Source organism: Xiphophorus maculatus, chromosome 20 (genome assembly GCF_002775205.1).
Source record: "Xiphophorus maculatus strain JP 163 A chromosome 20, X_maculatus-5.0-male, whole genome shotgun sequence".
Classification (NCBI taxonomy): Eukaryota; Metazoa; Chordata; class Actinopteri; order Cyprinodontiformes; family Poeciliidae; genus Xiphophorus; species Xiphophorus maculatus.
The window spans coordinates 20,368,872-20,386,801 of NC_036462.1; the positions used below are offsets into that span (position 1 = coordinate 20,368,872).

The 17,930-nt window shown below is 37.8% G+C and overlaps 1 protein-coding gene across 1 annotated transcript in view; it reads left to right on the top strand.

The window, feature by feature from the left end:
• The first annotated feature begins 770 nt into the window (after positions 1–770).
• arhgef25 (Rho guanine nucleotide exchange factor 25) overlaps positions 771–17,930 on the top strand; it is a 29,750-nt gene continuing 12,590 nt past the window's right edge. Inside the window, exons 1-3 of the mRNA XM_023353516.1 lie at positions 771–1,147; positions 13,245–13,561; positions 13,642–13,728. Of these exons, the coding sequence (XP_023209284.1) occupies positions 1,054–1,147; positions 13,245–13,561; positions 13,642–13,728 (498 nt within the window). The 5' untranslated portion in view covers positions 771–1,053. The remainder of the gene's footprint in view (positions 1,148–13,244; positions 13,562–13,641; positions 13,729–17,930) is intronic.

A 17,930-nucleotide genomic window follows, 5' to 3' on the forward strand; every position in this document is an offset into this window, starting at 1 on the left:
TCAAGGTTTCTGCAGGACAAGTTCGTTTGTATCGTCAATCATACACAAGATAATTCAATGTTCTGTAATGGAAAATTAAGCAGAAATCAAATGAGTTCAGGATTTTCAAATATTTCATTTTTTTACATATAAAAACAATCATTTCTGTGTTAAATAATAAGATCAAGACATACAACAGCATTAAAAGACACTGTTTTTAATGCTGTTAAAAACAGCTCATTAAAACAGCCTCATGAGGTCAAACAAAGACAATAAAACAGTTAGTGGGAAAACGGATGAAGCTAAACTGCATCTTTTTAGTTGTTTTGACCATTTCTCATTTTCTGTAGATAAATACAAAATGTTTGCTTGTAATTTCAGAGACATGTTGTCAGTAGTTTATAGAATAAAAGAACAATGTTCATTTTACTCAAACATTTACCTATAAAAAGTCAAATCAGGGAAACTGATCATTTTAAGTGCTCTCTTATATTTTTCCAGAGCTGTAATTCATCCAGTCTGACTGATTTTAAGGAGAATATTTCAGTTTCTAGATGAGCAATGTGTTTCTAAAATGCATGTGTATGCCACAGTTTTTGGATTTTCATTTGAAAATCTGAAATTATTTATTTATTAGTAGTTAATTAATTATAACTAATTGCTTATTCTTTCTCTGAATATAAAAATGGAGTAAATAAAGGCAGAGAGGAGGGGTTTGGGACCAGATGCTGGCAGCTTGTCTCCCATCGCAGCTCCTCCTCCTCTTTCCTGCCTCTCCGTCGCTCCCTCTCTCGCTCTCTGCCCCACTCATGATCTGTCTCACCACACAGAGACGGTTCTGATCCAAAGTCAGGAGCATCTCTCTGCCTTTGTTGTACCATGGGATGAGACTGCCGTTATTTTTCAGCAATTTTTCCCCTCGTCACATTTGGAATATGAGTGGAAAGCTCTCTGCACACTTTTCCTCTCATGTCCGCGTGGGATCACCGTGGGAATAGAGTGTGTGTGTGTCTGCGGGCTCGTGTTTGTGTTTGCTTCTGATGGTGTCGAGTGGAGCAGCGCGAGCGGATCACCATGAGAGGGGGTCACCACCAGCGAGGCTGCGGGTGTCAGCATCTGTTCAGAAAACTTCTCAGCCAATGCGGCTGCTGCTTCGTCAGAAGTAGAGGTACGTAAATGAATCGATGCTAAAACTATCTCAGTCTCTGGAGATGGACTCAAGTTATTTCTCAGAGTAAAAATAAGTCCAGTCCATTCACCCATCACAGTTTATGAATATTTAATCCATTCACTTGCTCATTCTAAGATCAAAAAGTCTCGTTTTGTACAGAAACAGTTACTTTCTGGGTTCACAGAGCAGCTTCACTGCTCTAAATTGAGTCACAAAATAAAAATGAGAGACTGAAGCTGTTCATGCTTCTCCCCTCCATCATCGTGAACGGCGTTACCGCTAATCTGACATCATGTGGGAGGAGAAACGAAATATTTTACTGCTTAGTTTGATTCTGTAAACCTCCGGACGTCTGTGAGCTGCGAATCACAAGATGTAAAATGACCAAGAAGGACTATTTAATCTGACAGGGTGTATTTAAAGTACAGTTATTTTCAGCTACATCAGAAAACATATTTGGATTTCATAACAATTAGGTCAAAAGTGGAGGGGAAGCGGTGCTCGAAATAAATACTAAAAAAAGGCTAACAATTACACTTCTTCTCTCAAAGCTTGAATCTTTTAATTAACTTTAATCCTATTTAGAAATACAACATTTTTAATTAATTTACCTCATCAAAATAAAAAATAAAAAGTGTTTTTGAAGTGCATGTTAAAATGTTTAGGGTTAAGTTTTAAAAGCCTAATTGTTTAAGTCCATAAACTATAACAAAAATAGATTGTTTTGCATTATTTTTAACAGAACATATTTAAATTTAATAACTCAGCTTGTGTCCTTGAAGACAAATTGCTCTAAAAATCATAGAAATTAAGGGTTTTTTAAAAATTGTTCTTCAAATGTATAAAATCCTGCGGGAATGTGATAAAGTAAAGAAAAAAATGGTCATTATCCCTTGAAAAGTCTGGAAAATCATCACAAGATGCTTTTCTTATTTGTGATTAATCGTTGGGCCTTTAAACCTTTGGGTCATTTCTATTTTTAGATTTGTTTTGATAAGGAGAATCCTGCCAAACGTGGCTGAGATCTCTATGATTTGGTCTATTGAGGCATTTTTTCTGCATTTCATACAAACTGAGGTCTCCGTTTCTCTCTTCTTCCGTTTTTCTGTTCTTCTCTAACTTCCTTCAGCCACAGTTTCTCCACATGTTGCACAGATGTTTTCTTTTCTCGGACAGACTCAGTTCAGGTTCACAGTTTAGTCTACTTCAAATTGACCTGAACTTCTCTTTCTCTTTGGTCTTTTCTGCTCCGGATATTCGCGCTTGCTTTGCTCTCCCTGCTGCCGCCGATTTGAAATCCTGTGTCACAGCATGTCCGCCTGCTGGAGAGAAGCCTTTCTACTGTCAGGAAGTTGTGAAGCAATTTTCCTTCGAAATCAGATCTCAGCTTGTACCTCGAAGAGAATCCAATTGGGAAAAACAAACTTTGATGAGTTTGACTTTTATTTTCTTGAGGAAAACAAGGCGTCCTGAAAGCAAGCTTACATTCAGGAAAAACTGTGATTCTTTCTTCATATGCATTTTTTTTAAAAATCCATAACTTTTAAACCAGTTTGATGTCAAACTGATAAATCATAAAATTGATTCAGAAAACTGCTGAAATAATGTAATTTAAAATAAAATGTGGGCTGCACAGTGGCGCAGTTGGTAGCACTGTTGCCTTGCAGCAAGAAGGTCCTGGGTTCGATTCCCGGCCGGGGTCTTTCTGCATGGAGTTTGCATGTTCTCCCTGTGCATGCGTGGGTTCTCTCCGGGTCCAAAAACATGACTGTTAGGTTAATTGGTCTATCTAAATTCTCCCTAGGGGTGTGTGTGTGTGAATGGTTGTTTGTCCTGTATGTCTGTGTGTTGCCCTGCGACAGACTGGCGACCTGTCCAGGGTGTACCCCGCCTCCCCCCTGGAACGTAGCTGGAGATAGGCACCAGCAACCCTCCCGACCCCATTAGGGACAAAGGGTGAACAGAAAATGGATGGATAAAATAAAATGAGAAGACTAATGATATACAGCTTTACACTGAAATGTAAAACATTTTGCTCTCATTCATTTTTACATATGCATTTTATTTTTCATATTTTGCCAAGTTATAACTAGATGTCTCCGTATTTAAGTGAAAGATTTTATTGTTTTAAACCAGAGTGATTCTTCAAACAACTTTCCTGAAAGAAAAGAATCCCCACAGCATGATGCTGACACCACCATGTTCCACCAAGGGGATAATGTCTAATGTTCATTTGGGTGTCAGCGAACCAGATGCTTCAATCTGTTGTAAATCACTTTCTGTGCAGAATGGCACTCAAATAGGCCATAATATGAGATAAAAGTAAGCACTAGAGAGACCTGTGCATGACTGTTAGTTGTTCTGTCAACAGATTTTCCTACCTGAGTTGTGGATTTCTGCAGCTCCTCCACTTGATTCTTCTCTAACTCTCTACTTGCTGAGATCAGATCAGAGGTCTGCAGCCTCAGTCCAGCAACATAAAACTTGTCTAGAGCTGTAAATATTACATAACGTTATGCGAAAAGACAACTTATGCATTTTTAATGAATATCAACTACTAGAAATTTGTGGTGATTTTGGAAGAAGCACCATTTTATGTCTGTTTTTAGGGTTTAAATAAAAAAAATATATATAAAGCATGTAGTAAAAGTTCAGTTCTTTTATGTAATGCTGATGTTTGTGGGAAATTATGTAAAATACATAAAAAAAAGCACTTAGTTTGTGACATAATGATGAGCAAACAAAAATATTACTGATACTGATGTCATTTTCTTGTGGAAATTGAATGCAGGATTTATTCCATGTGAAAAAGATGCGTTTTTTATATCTATATTTAAAAAATGTATTAGTTCTGTGCGACTACCTCGCTTCTCGCCCGGATCGTTAGCTGGAGATAGGCACCAGCACCTCCTGACCCGACTACGGACAAGGGTGTAGGAAAATGGATGGATGGATGATTAGTTCTGCACTTTCTGAACTAAATATCAAGAACCTTTGTAAAGTCCAAAGAGCTGCAGGTTTAGACGAATGCCGTGCTTTCTCCTTTTTCAGATGATTGAATCTGTAAACAATTAGTGAAAATGGATTTTATTTTGGGGTTTCAGCAGGCCCGTGCAGAGACCACTGAAAGGGCAGGTGCTCAAAAAAAAAAAGGGCACATCTAACCGCATTCTAGGAAAGACTATTAACAAAACCACACAGCTTTCAGAGCTTAATAAAAATGATAAATTACAAAATTGTGAGACATACAATATAAGCTAAGGAAAAACTCTATATGGAGCATAACACTATGCATATGTTAGATATTTTATTAGTAATTTCTTTCTGCAGGTCTATTTTGTTATAGGAAAGTATTGCAATATTCAAACCCGCAATTTAGCAAAATATGTAAATCAGAGCTGATGGTTTAGCTCCGATTTACATATTTTGTCTTTACAGAATTACACTATTAAAAATATAATAATAACCTCAATTAAATAAAATACAATTGTGATCAATACATTTTGAATTGAAACAATTTTTAAACAAAAGTTTTGCTTAAAAAATTTTTTTTTAATTAAAATCAGAGATTTATGTCTCAAAGTGAGAAAAATTATTTGTGAACAAACTTATTTGCTCATGTCATAAATCTTTTCTTGCTATTGTAAGTTTTTGTTTGTGATTCAAAGTTTTGCTTGCTTCTCACATGACGTCGTGGGCAGGGCCGAAAATTGCAACAAAAGAATTCTGATGTGTGCAAATAAAAGTTTGTTTTGCAAAGAACTTTTTAAGTTAACAAGACAAAATTTAGTTATTTAATTAAAAAAATTAAAATAAAACTTTTTGTTTAAAAAAAATAAATCATTATAATTCAAGCAGTTTTGTAAATTCTATTCCCCTTCAAGATACATTAACCTAATGCCAGAATAAATGCAATTAATATACATTATGCAGCAAAGGAAATTAGATAATCGGACATATATTCATTATAGAGAGATGATCGGTTTTGGATCGTTGATGTGGCCCCATCAGCAATAATGAAGAATGACCGCTATCATTAGCGATACAGGGAAGAAGCTTTTTAGTTATCTTGCTTTGCTACCAAACTCGTTAGCTAACAGCTAGCTAATAGGACAACAACAACAGCCTAATGTCTGTATGATAAAATACTGAATGGATAGATAAGAACAGTTTTTCCTTACTTTTCCTTCCTTCCTCCTCCACGTTGAGCTCCGCAGTAAGCTACTGCGCAGTCTCACTGACTGAGCGGGAGGCAGCTGCGTCATGCGTCACGGACAAAAGGTCAAAGGTAACAAGGTGACCCGAAGGGCTTATTATGTTGTTTTTCTTTAAATAAAAACAACAAAAAATAATAATTTTAGTACATATCAGAGGAGGGCTTGGGAAATTAACTTTAAAAAAAAAAAAAAAAAAAAAAATTGGACCAAAAGGGCACTTTAGGGCAAGGAGCAAAAAGGGCAGGTGCTCAAGCACCCCCAGCCCCCCCCTCTGCACGTGCCTGGGTTTCAGAGTAAAGCAGACTTTTCATAAAACAAATATAGAGCTTGTCAGATTCGGGTGTTTTTCTGCGAGTGTTTTGAAACTCTAGGGAATAGTTTTTCTTCCACTTCACATTTATGCTGTGCTACAGAAAACATTGAAGTTTGTGTTTGCCAGATGAGAAGATCTCAAAAAGCTTAAATGACATTAACAGCTTTGTGAATGCATCCTTGAATTTTGTTTCATTGTTTGTTTCTATATGTCAACACCAGAATCAGATTGGGAAAACTTTTCTTATTTTATTGCATTCTGAGTCAAGCTGAATAGACTCAGACTCCAGATCTTCACTGACCCGATCCGTTTCCTCCAGAAAAGAAGCTCTGATGTGAAGCAGCAGATCAGGTCCCAGCAGGAAACGGAAGTGAGTCGAGTCAAAGATGTTCAGGAGAAGCTGGAGCAGGAGATCACTGAGCTGAAGAGGAAAGACGCTGAGCTGGAGCAGCTCTCTCACACACAGCGGTGGTAATGAAGCCAGACCGCTGCCGAACCACACTAAATCCGCTGCCACGAAAAGTAACGACGAACTCTAAACACGTCGTTTCTGCAAACGTGAAACGACAGAAAGAAGGCGTTTAGTGCGACGTTTACACGACTCTAGAAGAATACCAAAAATAATGACAGATTAAAGTTATGGATTCAGTTTTACGAACTACAGCAGAAAAAGTTTGCACTTCCACGTCTGAGCTGCAGCTTTTTTTTTTTTGGATAAATATCTTCTAATCACTAAATCTAGGATGCAAATCTAGGATGCGTTGAGTCACTGTCGGCAAATACACCCCGCCTAAAAAAAAGTGGATTTAAACACCCCCAGCAAAATAATAATCTCAAGATTCAGTGAAAACATTTGCAAACAAAGGGATATTTTATACATTGCGTGCTTACTTTTATCTCATGTTATGGCCTATTTGAGCGCCATTCTGCACAGAAAGTGATTTACCAAATGCTTTAATACTCCAACGGGGCGCAGACAGCTGAAAACATGCGCACACGTAGACAATCGTCTTTCTCCGGCTCTGAGCGTTAAATCCTCTGTTGTTCCAGTTGTTCATGGGGGGAGATTACAGAGCTCCGTCTCTCTGTGCGGACCCAGCGAGCGCCACATGTGAGAGGTTAAACTGAAAACCGCGCAGCGCTGACACGTCCCGCTTTTTCACCTCTGAGTTGAACAGGACATCTCTGGGATTGAAATGTTCGCAGGTCTGCTCGATGAGCTTGTTGCGTTTTTGAAGAAAGCAATCCTAGAATCAAGAACTTGTGCGCATTTTTCTTCAAGCGAATGAGTTTGTTATCTCCGTAAAACTCCTGCTGTGTTGTAACTTTCTAGATGTTCACTTCTCTTCCAGCAATCTGAGATTGTTTTCGTTTTTCGCTGGTAACTCATACTGTTACTGTTTATAAGAGAAACGCCTCCAGATGCAGAATTGTTGGACTTTCATTGAAATAGTTTCCCTGAGTCACCACACATCACCAGTTTGACTCCCAGCTCTGATTCATCGAGTTCACCAGTAAGAGCCAAGTCATTATTTCCAGTGTGTGATGGAGTAAATACAGACACACAGATTCACTCTAATTAAATAGCATCAAGTTGAATATCTCACACTTTTGTGATGGTTCTTCTGCTAAATCAGATTCCCATTTAAACAAGTCACACATGAATCCAACTCTAAATTTATAACTGAGGTCCTCTGAGGTGAAATTCATTCAGAAACAAGAGAAGTTTAGACTTCATGCATGTTGCATGAAAGCCATTAAAAAGTTATCTGTTGTGCATTACTTGAACATCAAAGGATCCACGAAAAAGTAAAGAATAAATATGATTTAACATAAATAAAATATGCAAAAGCAAGCAGCATCCAAACTTGAATATCTAGAGCTAGCTTAGCTTACTGAGAGGAGAGGAGGTGAAACAGCAGCTACTAATGTAACGTTGCTTCATCGTTCGTCTCTGAGCTCTTTATTAGTCACTGATACTTAACTGTAACCAAACCAGACAGAATATATGGAAACAGAATCCTTTCACCTCGAAAGGATTTCACACCACTTGAATGTTTTCACATAAATTATGCCCAAAACGTTAATATGTTTTGTTCAGATTTTATGTGACAGGCTAATACATTGAAAAGTGGAAGGAAAATAACACTTTGTTTCTAATTTTCTGGACCCGAGTCAATTACTGCAGAACGACCTTTTCATGCTTTAGCTCTATCAACTCTAATCTGCTGCTCTGTAGCTCCCCCACAGTATGACGCTGCCACCACCATGTTTCACTGCTGGGACGGTGTGTTCAGGATAATGGGAAGCTTCATTTTCTCCACACAGCATTTTGCATTTAGGTTAACTTTTGTCCTTCTTCCACATGTTTTTTGTCGCTGACATTAAACCAACTACTAAACGAGAATTATTATGACTTTATTTCACAAACACGTTCTTCTTACTACTCTCTCTAAAGGAGAGCATGACCAATGCTTTCTCCTGCCTGAGCTGTGGATCTTGGAATATTATTTTCTAACCCGACTGCTGTCTTTCTCGTCCTTCATGGTGAAGTTTGTTCTTAAATGTTGTCTAAAAACACATGGTTCATTTTTATTTCACTTCATGGTTATGCACTACTTTGTGTAACTGAACTTTGTGGTTTCAAAGCGACAAAATGTGGAAAAGTTCAAGGTGTGTGTTGCAAGGCGCCACAGGAAAAAGCAGTCTGGATCAGAAACTACAGCAGCTGTAATTTGCTGAATTAGGGACACAAATAGTCAGGTTGTAGACATTTGTTGTGCAAAATAAAGTGTGGCGTTATAAAAATCTAACAAGGACTTTAAAAGAAAAACCTCGTCTTTTCAGCCCACATATCCCATTATAACATTGTTGATATTATTGCATGACCTCCTGATAATTTCCTTGTGTGGTTTACGAGTAAACCTTGTCTGGTTGACGTTGATCCAGCAGGATGAGACAAAGTTTGCAGCGTCGTTCCCAGATTAACGTTTTCACAAACCCTCTCAGGAGTAAGAACTTAAACGCGACTGGAGAGAGTTCCTGATTTGCGGTTTTTGTGACGACAGTATCATTATTTTCTATGACTTGGTAATAATAACAATTGCATCCATCAGTATTTGCATGTTATTAAGCCCTAATCATAATCAACCCTACAGCTGCTTATGTAACACTAATGTGGGGCTAGGATGTGAAATGTGCAGAGCTTTCATCATTTTTAGAGCTCAAACATCATGATGCTGATTGAAGTGCAGCTCCAGCAGTTTTCAAATAATGCTGCCGACCGTCACAATGACCAGATTGGAAGATGGGAAATAATACTTCTGTAATAGTTAGAAAGATGCTTTCTGCTTCTAACACAAAGCCGAAAAGTGTTAACATATTATGAGAAACAATATTTTTTGTAGGCAAATTATTTCATCTTTTTAAGAATTTATGAATCTCATAAATTATTTTAAAAATATTTTTCGTTGTCAACATGAGCATCAAGTACAATAATTTCCAGACAAGCGTTTCTGTGCATATGCATGACACCAACAGGGGAACAAAAGGAGAACATGGGATCAAACAATGTGAGGACGAAATTTGTTAAAGTGGAAAAATAGCAAAACAAAGTTAGACGACTTCAATTTACCTTTGACTCGCCAACAGGAAGTGGCTGGAAATTACATTTTATCTTTAATTAAATATAAAGAGTCCTTAGAAAAATAAAGAAAATCATCTTTATTTTACAGAAAACGGACTATATTTGTTCCCTGCAGTTGTAAATTAAAGACAGAGCTTCAAAGAAACTTTTTAACTTAACATAAATTTGTCTGATCTTTCATGTTGTGATAACAATAATTGAGTCACAGAAGAAATGCACAATAAAGCAACATTGTTGCCTCGCAGCGAGAAGAAGCTGGATTCAAATCTCACCTGTGGTCCCTGTTCTCCCTGTGCATGCCTGGGTTCCCTCTGGGTACTCCAGCTCCAGTCCAAAATATTCATGCTGGGTTCACAAATTTTTAAGTTTACCTTAGATCTGATTGTCTGTTTGAATAACTATTTGTCCTGTGTGACAAATAGTTATGGCAAACTTTAACTTTGCCAGAGTTAAAGTTTGCATAGATGGGGCGTGCCTTGGTGGAGTAGCGGTTAGCGCGACCCGTATTTGGAGGCCTCGAGTTCTCGACGCGGCCGTCGCGGGTTTTACTCCCGGACCCGACGACATTTGCCACATGTCTTCCCCCCTCTCCTTCCCCATTTCCTGTCAGCCCACTTTCATATAAGGGACACTAGAGCCCACAAAAATACCCCCTGGAGGGGTAAAAAAAAAAGTTTGCATAGATGTGATTTTAATCAGAAACTGACGGATTAAGGTGGAAACAGAGAGAATGTATGGTTGTTTCTGTCCAGGATTAAAGCGCTCTGCATGTCTGTTTATTTACTTATAGCATCTTTACAGAGATGAGACTCTCAGCTTTTCTAACATTAATTGTGATCTTTTACTTTCCATCATTGCTCCATTGCAAAGTGTCATAAAATGTAAGTGCAGCAGGTTTCAGGCGACAACATGAGTTTGTGCTTCATGTATTTTTAGCTGTGCAATACGAGGAGCCTGGTGTCACGGTGTCTGTCAATAAACACTTTCTGTGGTTTAGGATAAAAGTTTATTTGTTTCTGCTTGAACACAAATTGAAGTGATTTTTGTCATGTTTTGTCCTGAGAGGCAGTGTTACTCAAAGTTGGGCTTTGGAGCCTCTGATGTGGATTATAATAAAAATAAAAACATGGACTGGGTCCTGAAATAATCATTAAAATATTTTTTTTAATTTAAAGTTTATTTACAATGGCATATTTACTTTATAGTTATTCATGTAGAATTAAATTGCTACTTAATAATGAGTGGAAATTTTAAATTGGAGCAGCTGTAAGGATCACAAGTATTTGTTATTCAGTTGGGAAAACTAAAACTGGAGGAATCGTTGTTTGCAGCCGTTCCTTTTAAAAGGTTTCTAAACCAAAATCTGTTTCATGACCTAATAAATGTACAGTTGTGTCCAACGCAGTAAATATACATTTCAAAAGTGAGTAAAAATGTATATTCTGTTATATTTTATTGCATCTGCCTCATGTTTTGTTAGTTTTTTCTCTGTGAATATTACTTCCTGGTCTATGCTCTTGGAGTTTTTGCTGTTCTACTTCCTGTTTTGCTGTCACAACAGGTTTTTATTTATATTCAGCACACCTGCAATGCTTTAACCATTAATGTTCTCCAGAGATTCCCCAAGTGCTGTTGTTTTCTCATTAGATTTTGTTCCCACGGTTCCTCGGGTTTAGTCCGTGTCCAAGTTTTTGTTTATTGTTCTCTGGTTGTTTGCCATCAAATGACATGTGTGTTTTCATCCGCGTGTGTTTTGTAGCTGTTTATCTTTTTAACACTTCTTGAAACTTTGTGTGTGAAAGCATAAAGGTTGAAATTTTCTTCCTGCTTTAAATAATGTCAGGTGAAGCAGAGCAGGTTTCAACAGATGAAGATGTGCGTAAGAAGCCAAACCTCAGTGAGTCTCTTAAGGAAAATTTTAATTTTTTGTCTCTGTCACCCTCTATTGTATGGTCAAAGTTTAACTTGGCCTTCTTATTCTTCTATTGTTACATCTTGTGTAATATTTTACTCTGCTATAAAACCTCCACTGTACTTACACAAGTATTGACTCGTAAAACAATTACATTTACCTGGAACTAAATAGTGTACAGGCTCCCTCAAAAATAGGACATTCAGCTTATTTCTGACATTTTGTTTTACCTTGATCAAGAAAACATTAACAAATAGCACATTTTCCATTATGGCCAAATGAAACCAAGCTTTAACTGTGGGTTCAAAGGATACGTGTGGAACAAAAACAACACTGAATGCTACCAAGAGAACGCCATACTCACAATGTCAGCAGCATGATCTGGGGTTTAATTTTCCTTAATTTATACATTATTTTAATCAAAAGGTTGGTTGTCGGCACTTTGACCCCAAACTGACAGATTTTATTCCCCAGCATCCTTGTGATTACAAGAACGCATTTAAATGTACAAAAGAGTTTTTGGAAAACTTTTCCAAGTTAAGTGAGAAACTGTTGTGAAGTCAAGACTCAGGCTTGTGATTTGGACTTTTGTCAAAGAAAACTAAATACTTAAATAAATCAGAAGGAAGGGATTCAAGGTGTAGTCATGGACTGGAGGGTGTCTGGTTTGGGAAAGCTATCCTGGAAAGATGGAAAGATAGATAGACGGACTAATGCTAAGTTTTGGAAACTATTTAATATCTTATTTCAATTAGATTGTTTACAGTTCTGGATTAGGAAAGTGCTGCAAAACAAAGATGAATGATCATGAATCCTTTTCAGCATTAATTTCTCTCCATGGGAATTAAAAGTCAAAGTTTTGGTCCCCCACCTTCCTCCCCAAAACACTGAGATTCATTGCAAAAGTAGAACAATTTGTTTTATGTGATTTTGATCAAACGGCTTTAATCAAAGCTCGGTTCAATGCTGAAAAATTAAACAAGCTCCTTAAACAGTTGCTTTTATATTTACATATTCCTCTATTGTGGGGATGTTAAATCTGGTTTCATTCAAATAAATGAGACAGCAAACTTTGCAGGACGAATAAAAACAATACCTGATTTGCTACAGTCAGCCTGGTGTGTTTATGCTTACTGTTTCAAGTAGTTTGTGTAAATGGTTGACCCGGTTTCTGGCTTCTTGAAAGTTTCTCATTATGATTACAACTTACATAATTGTGTTGAAAGTGACTGAGGGCCTCTGGAAAGAAGAACAAATGTATAAAATAAAACTCTTGAATGACTTTGGTTGGACAGGGAAGATGGATGATGGAGACGGAAGGCGTTCAGTGCAGATGTGGCGCGTTTGGTTTCAATGTTTGGAAAATCCTAAAATTAAAATGTATTAAAGTATTCCAGGTTTTTATAACATCATAGACAATATATACAATAGTAAGTAGCTATTCCCTCTTTTCTTAATTTCCTTTCCTCGTTCCCTCCTTCTTTCTTCTCATTCTTCCTTGTGTGATTTCTTTGTTAGTTTCCTGTTTTATTAGTTTCTTTTTCTTATTTCTTTTTTCCTTCTTTCTTTCTCTCTTCCTCTCATTCTATCTCTCTTTGTTTCTTAGGATATAAACTCATGTCATTCTTTGAAAAATAAATGTGTTGTAAAACTACAAAAATTTTGCTTACTTCTTTGTTTTCTTTCTTGTTTGCTTTCTTCCTTTCTTCCCATTTTTGTTTCTTTCTTTCTTTTTTCTTTCCTTTATCTTAGGGTGTTAAACTCTGATGTCATTTATTTTTGAAAAATAAATATGTTGCTAAAACAAACAAAAAGAATTGTTGTTTCTTTCTTGCTTGCTTGTCAGAGGAGATATTATTTCTGTATTATTTTTATTTCAGTCAGAGCCTTGGCTCCAGCAGCTCCTCTGATTTAAGTTACATTTCTGGACTTAGCGCAGGAAATTGATCAACATTTTTGTGCAGCAGCAATCTGTCTGTGACATCTGCTGTTGTCTCCCCCTGCAGCGGAGTCGTACTCTGTGGCGTGCAGTGAAGGCAGCATTGCTCCGTCTGCGGGATCTCTGCCCCACCAGGCCTCAGGAAGCACCAGCCCCTGCTCTCACTCCCCGTCTGGAGCATCCCGGCACCCGGTCAGCGCCCTGAAAAAGTGGCTCACCAACCCGGTGCGGAAGCTGAGCTCTGACCCCAGAGGTGGAACGGGGAAAGCCGAGAAGCAGAGTTTCAAGGCAGAGGGAAAGCAAAAGCCTTTTTTGCACAGTGAGACTCGGCAAAGTTCACTGGAAGTGCACAATAACTACACCATACTGTCCTCTGAAAACACGGTGCGAACCTGATGGCTGAACATGGAAACCCCCCCTTACATATTTTGTTTGTTTTTACATGCTGCTCATTTTGTTTGCAGGACTGGAAAAGTCCCACAGCGACGTCTCCGTCCCTGATGTCCCGTCAGAGCTACTTATGTGACCTTCTGGATGACTCACACAGCCCAGTAAGTGCTAACCTGCCTTACTCTTCCTTTAATTAGCATTAACACCCTTTAGCAACCAGTAATGTAATAACAATCATTATAATATCTGCCAACAAAGTACTAATTTTGGCCATTTTAAGCATAAGACACACTGTATCTATCTGCAGAAAATAAAAAAGTATTAAATAGAGCTGAATTTATTGTGCTGCTTGCTCATCAGAATCAGAGGGAATGACATGTTCATTGTATTTATTCAGTTAAGGATACGTTGTATGATGCCTTAGTTATGGTTGCACAACTAAATTAATATTTATTTGTAACAATGTTACTTTGCTAAATCTACCCTTAAGCAAAGAGGAAGCAAAAATCTAAATGAAAAAGTTCTTCTCTTGTTTTAAGAGAGTACAAGTGACACTTTCTCCCTTTTCTATATTGTTTGTGCAGCAACTACTGATTATTTGTTTCCAGATACTTGGTGTTAATCCATATTTCGCATTTAGCATGTTTTCATACATCACTTTTGGTCTCTTCTGCTTCTAAAACAACCCAAGTGCTTTACAAACTACATGTTTTTTTTGGCAAAATGTGTTTTGGTGTCTAGAAAATGAGCTGTTTCAAAATCCTCCCAAATTTTGAGTCACAATTGACTTGTACTGTGCTGTTACCTAGCAACCTCAGCTGAGCTAAACCTGTCACCTAGCAACCCAAGCTGAGTTCCAGGATGTTTAGTAAGCTGGTTTTACTGCTGTAAAAAGTTTGCTGAAAGAGACAAGTGTTTCGTCCCTTGCTGTGTTCTTCTTGGTTGCGCAGCAGGCTTCACTTTGTTTTGGGTCAGAGATGTAGGATTGTAAAATTGCGTATCTGTTTGCAGCCATTTTTATGAGCGTGTGCAAATGTTGAGTTGTGGCCAGCAGCAAATTATTTGGATTTAAAGTGACAAGAGGCTCTAAAACAGCTCTGAAAAGAGCTCAAAATAGGCAGAACTAAGCAGGCTAAAATCTCCTTACCTGAGAATTATTTTGTTGAAAAAAAATGCAATAAACATGTTTTTTGACATCCGATAACCTATTTGGGGAAGAATAATAGGTCCCCTTTAATGCTACGATGTTGCAGCAAACGAAAAGAAATTAATTTGTACACATCATTTGACTTTCATTAGTGGTGCCAAAGAAGTCGCTACATGGCTGATGTGCGTACTCCCACACAGGCCTCTGCAACATCTACCATTGTAGTGTTTAATCTACACAGAGGAGTGAAATCAATCATGTGTGCTTCTGTAGATAGCATCTGGGAGTAATCAGCTTGTCAAGCAGCCTTTAACAGCATGAAACAGGGTCAAGTTAGGGAGTGAAGATGACACCTTTACACCAGGAGGGGAAGAATCCCAGAGGCGGGGTGAGAATCAGGTCTGAGGATGTCTGAGAGTTTTCCAGCCAGAAAGATCAAGTTTCATAATTGTTGCTAAATATTCAACAGAACATTAGAAGGTTAAATACATGTTTTCTCTTCAGATGGAGAAAGCTTTGATTGATGAAATATTGATGTTGTATTTGCAGTTTAACTATTTTTTGAAGTATACAAACACAAAATACTGTAAATAATTGGAAGAGAAAGGAAATATCCACAAGTTTTTGTATGCAAAATCCCTGAAGAAGGGAAACATTTCAATGAAAGAGCCAGACACGTCGCTTCTGCTGCAGCATGTATTATCTGAGTTGGCTTACAAACATGCACAATGATACCAAACCTGAAACAACAGTATGGTAGCTAACAACGGTGCTAACAACAGAGTGTGTCAACATTCGGAGCGTCAAAAATATACTCACAAGCTTTCCAAAAGTTAATAAACTAATTTACAACCATACATGTGTGTTTAAACATGCAATCCTACCTGTAGAAGGGGAATAGTTTAATGGAAGAGCCAGACACGTCGCGCTGAGGAGGAAGTTGATGCTGGTCGCATCTGACCACTACATCAGACCAGAGATTAAAATCTTTAGCCCAAACTGCTGGCAAAGCAACACAACCAAAAAGAGTAAATGCAACTCAAAGAGAAAATGTACCTCTGAATGATAACTGAACAAATTTCAGTCCATCACACATTTGTTTGTGTTGTGATCTTCCTGACTCAACTCTGTCTTCGCTACCTTTCACTGGAAAAAATGTGTTTTGGGGGGAAAACCTGACACGGTTATTCAGATGTAACTGGTTTAATCTGTATAACAAAAGAAAAGCAGTTTCACCAGGTTATTGTAACACATTAATATTTATACCTAAACCGGTAAAGACCAAACTATTTGCCACAAAGGCCCAAATCCTCAAGCTTACGGTTAGTTTGTTGCAACACTTAGAAATGTACAGAAAATGTTCTGTTTCCTGTCTTTATGAGTGTTAGACAGAAACATTCATGGTATTCTTTGTAACATGAATGGGAAACAGGACGAGCAGCCGCTGCAGATAAACACTTCCAGTGGCACATCTGTGGCTCGCTAATTAAATCCCTATTCATCTTTCTTTCCATCCACTTACATAAAGAAGTGTATTCTTCCAGCTGAACGTTTTCAACATCTGCGGAGAGTTTACATCTTTCTGCTAAACCAAGCTAACCCAAAGGTCATACGGCTCACAGGAGGTCAGAGAGATATCAGAGTGGTTTAGCTGTTTCATCTAATTCAGCAATGAAAAGAATAAACATAAAAACAATTTGCCTTAAAAACACCCGTCAGCAGTGAATCGTAAACCCAGAAAGAAACAAAAGTGTCTCTGGATAAACATGAAGTGCTTTGTTGACCTACAAATATGATCAGTTCTGCAGAGAGATTAGAGATCTGCTGCACTGAGGCAGAGGACAAAATGTGTTGAGACTAAATCACGTCAAGAGGATTACAGTCATTTTCACATTAGAGCATGGTGCTTTTAGGTGAGGAGGGGTATTTGTTATATAACCAGTGTCTGTGCCTGGGTCAGTGACCCTGGTATCTGTTATATGACTTGACAAGCAGCACACCATCACCCATCCTGCGTGCTTCTCCGTCTCCACTGCAGCATTACTAAAAGCTGCTCATTAACTCTAAGGTTACTCTGAGTTGCATTGCAGAGGTAATTCCCAGCTGGAGATGCTGGAGATAAAAGTTGATTAAGCAGGAGTTGACACATCTGCCGACGACACGCGAACACACTGCTTTCTGCATTGTTGCAACAATGAAAAATTACTTTCTAAATGCTTGAGCTGTGATAAATTCACTCAGGAATGGATATTTTTCATCCACGTCCAAGCATAAAATATTTTAGCTTAAAAAAAATAAGATTCTCACTTATTTCAGTGCTTCTTAAACCATTATCCTGAATTTCCTCTCTGAGAGATAGTGAAGGTTATTTCTATTCTATTAAGGGACTCTGGTACCCTGTGAGGTTGTCTGGAAATACGTATATTCCACATTTTATATTAACTTTTCTTCCAATACTAATAATTTTTTTAAGAGAATTTCACATAATTTTATGTAAAATCTATTTTTTTTGGCTTTATATCATAAAATAATGTTATTCCCTCATCAAAAACATACCTGGAGTGTTGCCTTGATTCTTACATGCATGATTGAGAAATCTTTGAATCTCCCGTGGCAACCATTCATGGGCGCCTAAACATTTGGTCTGAAAAAGCGCCGCATATTTCCACAAAGCTCCCCCTTGGAGCTGGAGTCGCCAGCCGACCTCGCACAGCATTCCTTCCCCACTCAGCTCCTCCAGACTAGTGGCAGCAACAATGAGCAAACACCTGGTGGAAGTGAGCATCTGCTGAGCTCATCATACAAACTGCTTTGTATGAAGAAGGTGATAATCTCAGATTAACATTTTTAAGAACGGCATTGTTGTGATGATGTGCTGAAGGCAGAGCTTTGGAAAGAGTAGGAGGTCCTTAAAGAGACAGAGGCCCACTTTCAAGGTTTTAAATTGAAAAGTACAAATTTCTTTTAAGTCATGTTTGATATATAAAGCATTTTTATAGTAACTGAAGATAACATAGTTACCTGATTGTGCTATAAAAATTCAGGATGTACCTGGAAGCTACATAATACCACCACTTTAGCATAAAAATGTGATAAAATATTTATTTATCATTCCAGTTGAAGTAATTACCTCTTTTAATGTGCTATTTATTGTGTATTATGTTGACTTTGATGCATATTATGGTACTCCTACTGACGTTTCTCCAAGCTGCAAAC